Source organism: Notothenia coriiceps, unplaced genomic scaffold (assembly GCF_000735185.1).
Source record: "Notothenia coriiceps isolate Sejong01 unplaced genomic scaffold, NC01 NC01_scaffold00028441, whole genome shotgun sequence".
In the NCBI taxonomy this organism is placed as follows: Eukaryota; Metazoa; Chordata; class Actinopteri; order Perciformes; family Nototheniidae; genus Notothenia; species Notothenia coriiceps.
Window position 1 is genome coordinate 67646 of NW_011361142.1, and position 1355 is coordinate 69000.

Here is a 1355-nt window from a genome sequence, read left to right on the forward strand (position 1 = left end):
CCCCCCCCGACATAAACAGCAGCAGGAAATTACAAACTGGAAGGCTGACCGTTAACCTCTCTGTGTTTCAGAGCATGCTGAAGGAAGATGAGTTCTTTCACGAGATATCTGTCGACGCAGCAGAACACGATCACATCTCCGGTGTTTGATGGAGACGCTTTGTTAGAAACGATCAAACTGTGCCAACCAGAATCTAACCCCCCCCCCCACCTTTGTAGTAGACATGCTAGACCTCCACCCTGACATTATTCTCGTCCTTCAGAAGTGCAGCCATATCTTTTATTACAATATATATTTATTAAACATATAATGCATGAAGTGAAAATGCCAATGTATCCTTTTTGATTATTCAAGCATGTGAGTTTCATTTTGAGTGAAGTAGGCATACTTGTTATTTCTCCATTTTTATTTTGAGTGTCGTACTCAAGTGCGCGGAGTCATTTTTCTTGTGGTACGTGAAGTTGTTATTTTTTCTACAACAGTTTTGGGATTCTGTATTAGCTTAGCATAAAGACTGGAGTGTTGGCTTTCTCTAGTGCTATATATTAACATGAATCTCAAGGCTTTTCACCAAACATAGTTACGTCTTCCTAGAACTGAAATAATTAGAGTGGCTGGTAACAGATGTTTTTCAATCTGCTTCCAGTCTTTATGCCAAGCTCAAAAACACCAAGTGTATTGATCCTGTTTTTTTTTTGCCACATGTCTAACTTTCCTTTCAGATATTCATGATTGAAAGTAAATATGAAATGCCAAAGTCATTGTTTTTAAATTTTGATAATAAAAACGAGAAACTTATTTTTATCCACAAGTATTTTTATTGGGCCATCATCTTAAACATACAAACTGTTGACATAAGATCACCTGATTTGACTTACAACAAACATGGCATAGTAACCATCCCCCCACCCCCCTACAAAACAAAACCGAAAAGTGTCACAATACGATATAAAAGGAGCAAAAATAAGTAAATAAAAAATACAAGAGGATATCATAAAAGCACAGAAATACAAAGAAACACTGTGTTGCACATTGGGCTGCATGACCATTCACACGCCAAGGGAGACAATCACTTATCATTGCATTATAACCGTCCAGTCTCAAAATAGTAGCTACAGCGTACATTAATGAGTAATAGGATTATCTAATCCCCTAAAGAAGGAATAGAATTAACAAAAGAGAGAATAGGATCCCAGGTTTTGCTAAATGTATCAGAGCATCCCCTTATACTATACTTAATCTTCTCTAAGTATAAGAAAGACATTAACCTGTTAAACCCAAGCGGCAAACTCTGTGGAAGAGCCGGGACGCCAATACGGAAGTGGCCCACACTGCAGTTCATATATTGGCCGATA

The 1355-nt window shown here is 37.8% G+C and overlaps 1 protein-coding gene across 1 annotated transcript in view; it reads left to right on the top strand.

Annotated features, from left to right (window-relative positions):
* Positions 1 to 798, top strand: part of LOC104958206 (liprin-beta-1-like) — a 10004-nt gene extending 9206 nt beyond the window's left edge. The window contains exon 20 of the mRNA XM_010785931.1: positions 72 to 798. Within this exon, the coding sequence (XP_010784233.1) occupies positions 72 to 149 (78 nt within the window). The 3' untranslated portion in view covers positions 150 to 798. The remainder of the gene's footprint in view (positions 1 to 71) is intronic.
* The last annotated feature ends 557 nt before the right edge of the window (positions 799 to 1355 follow it).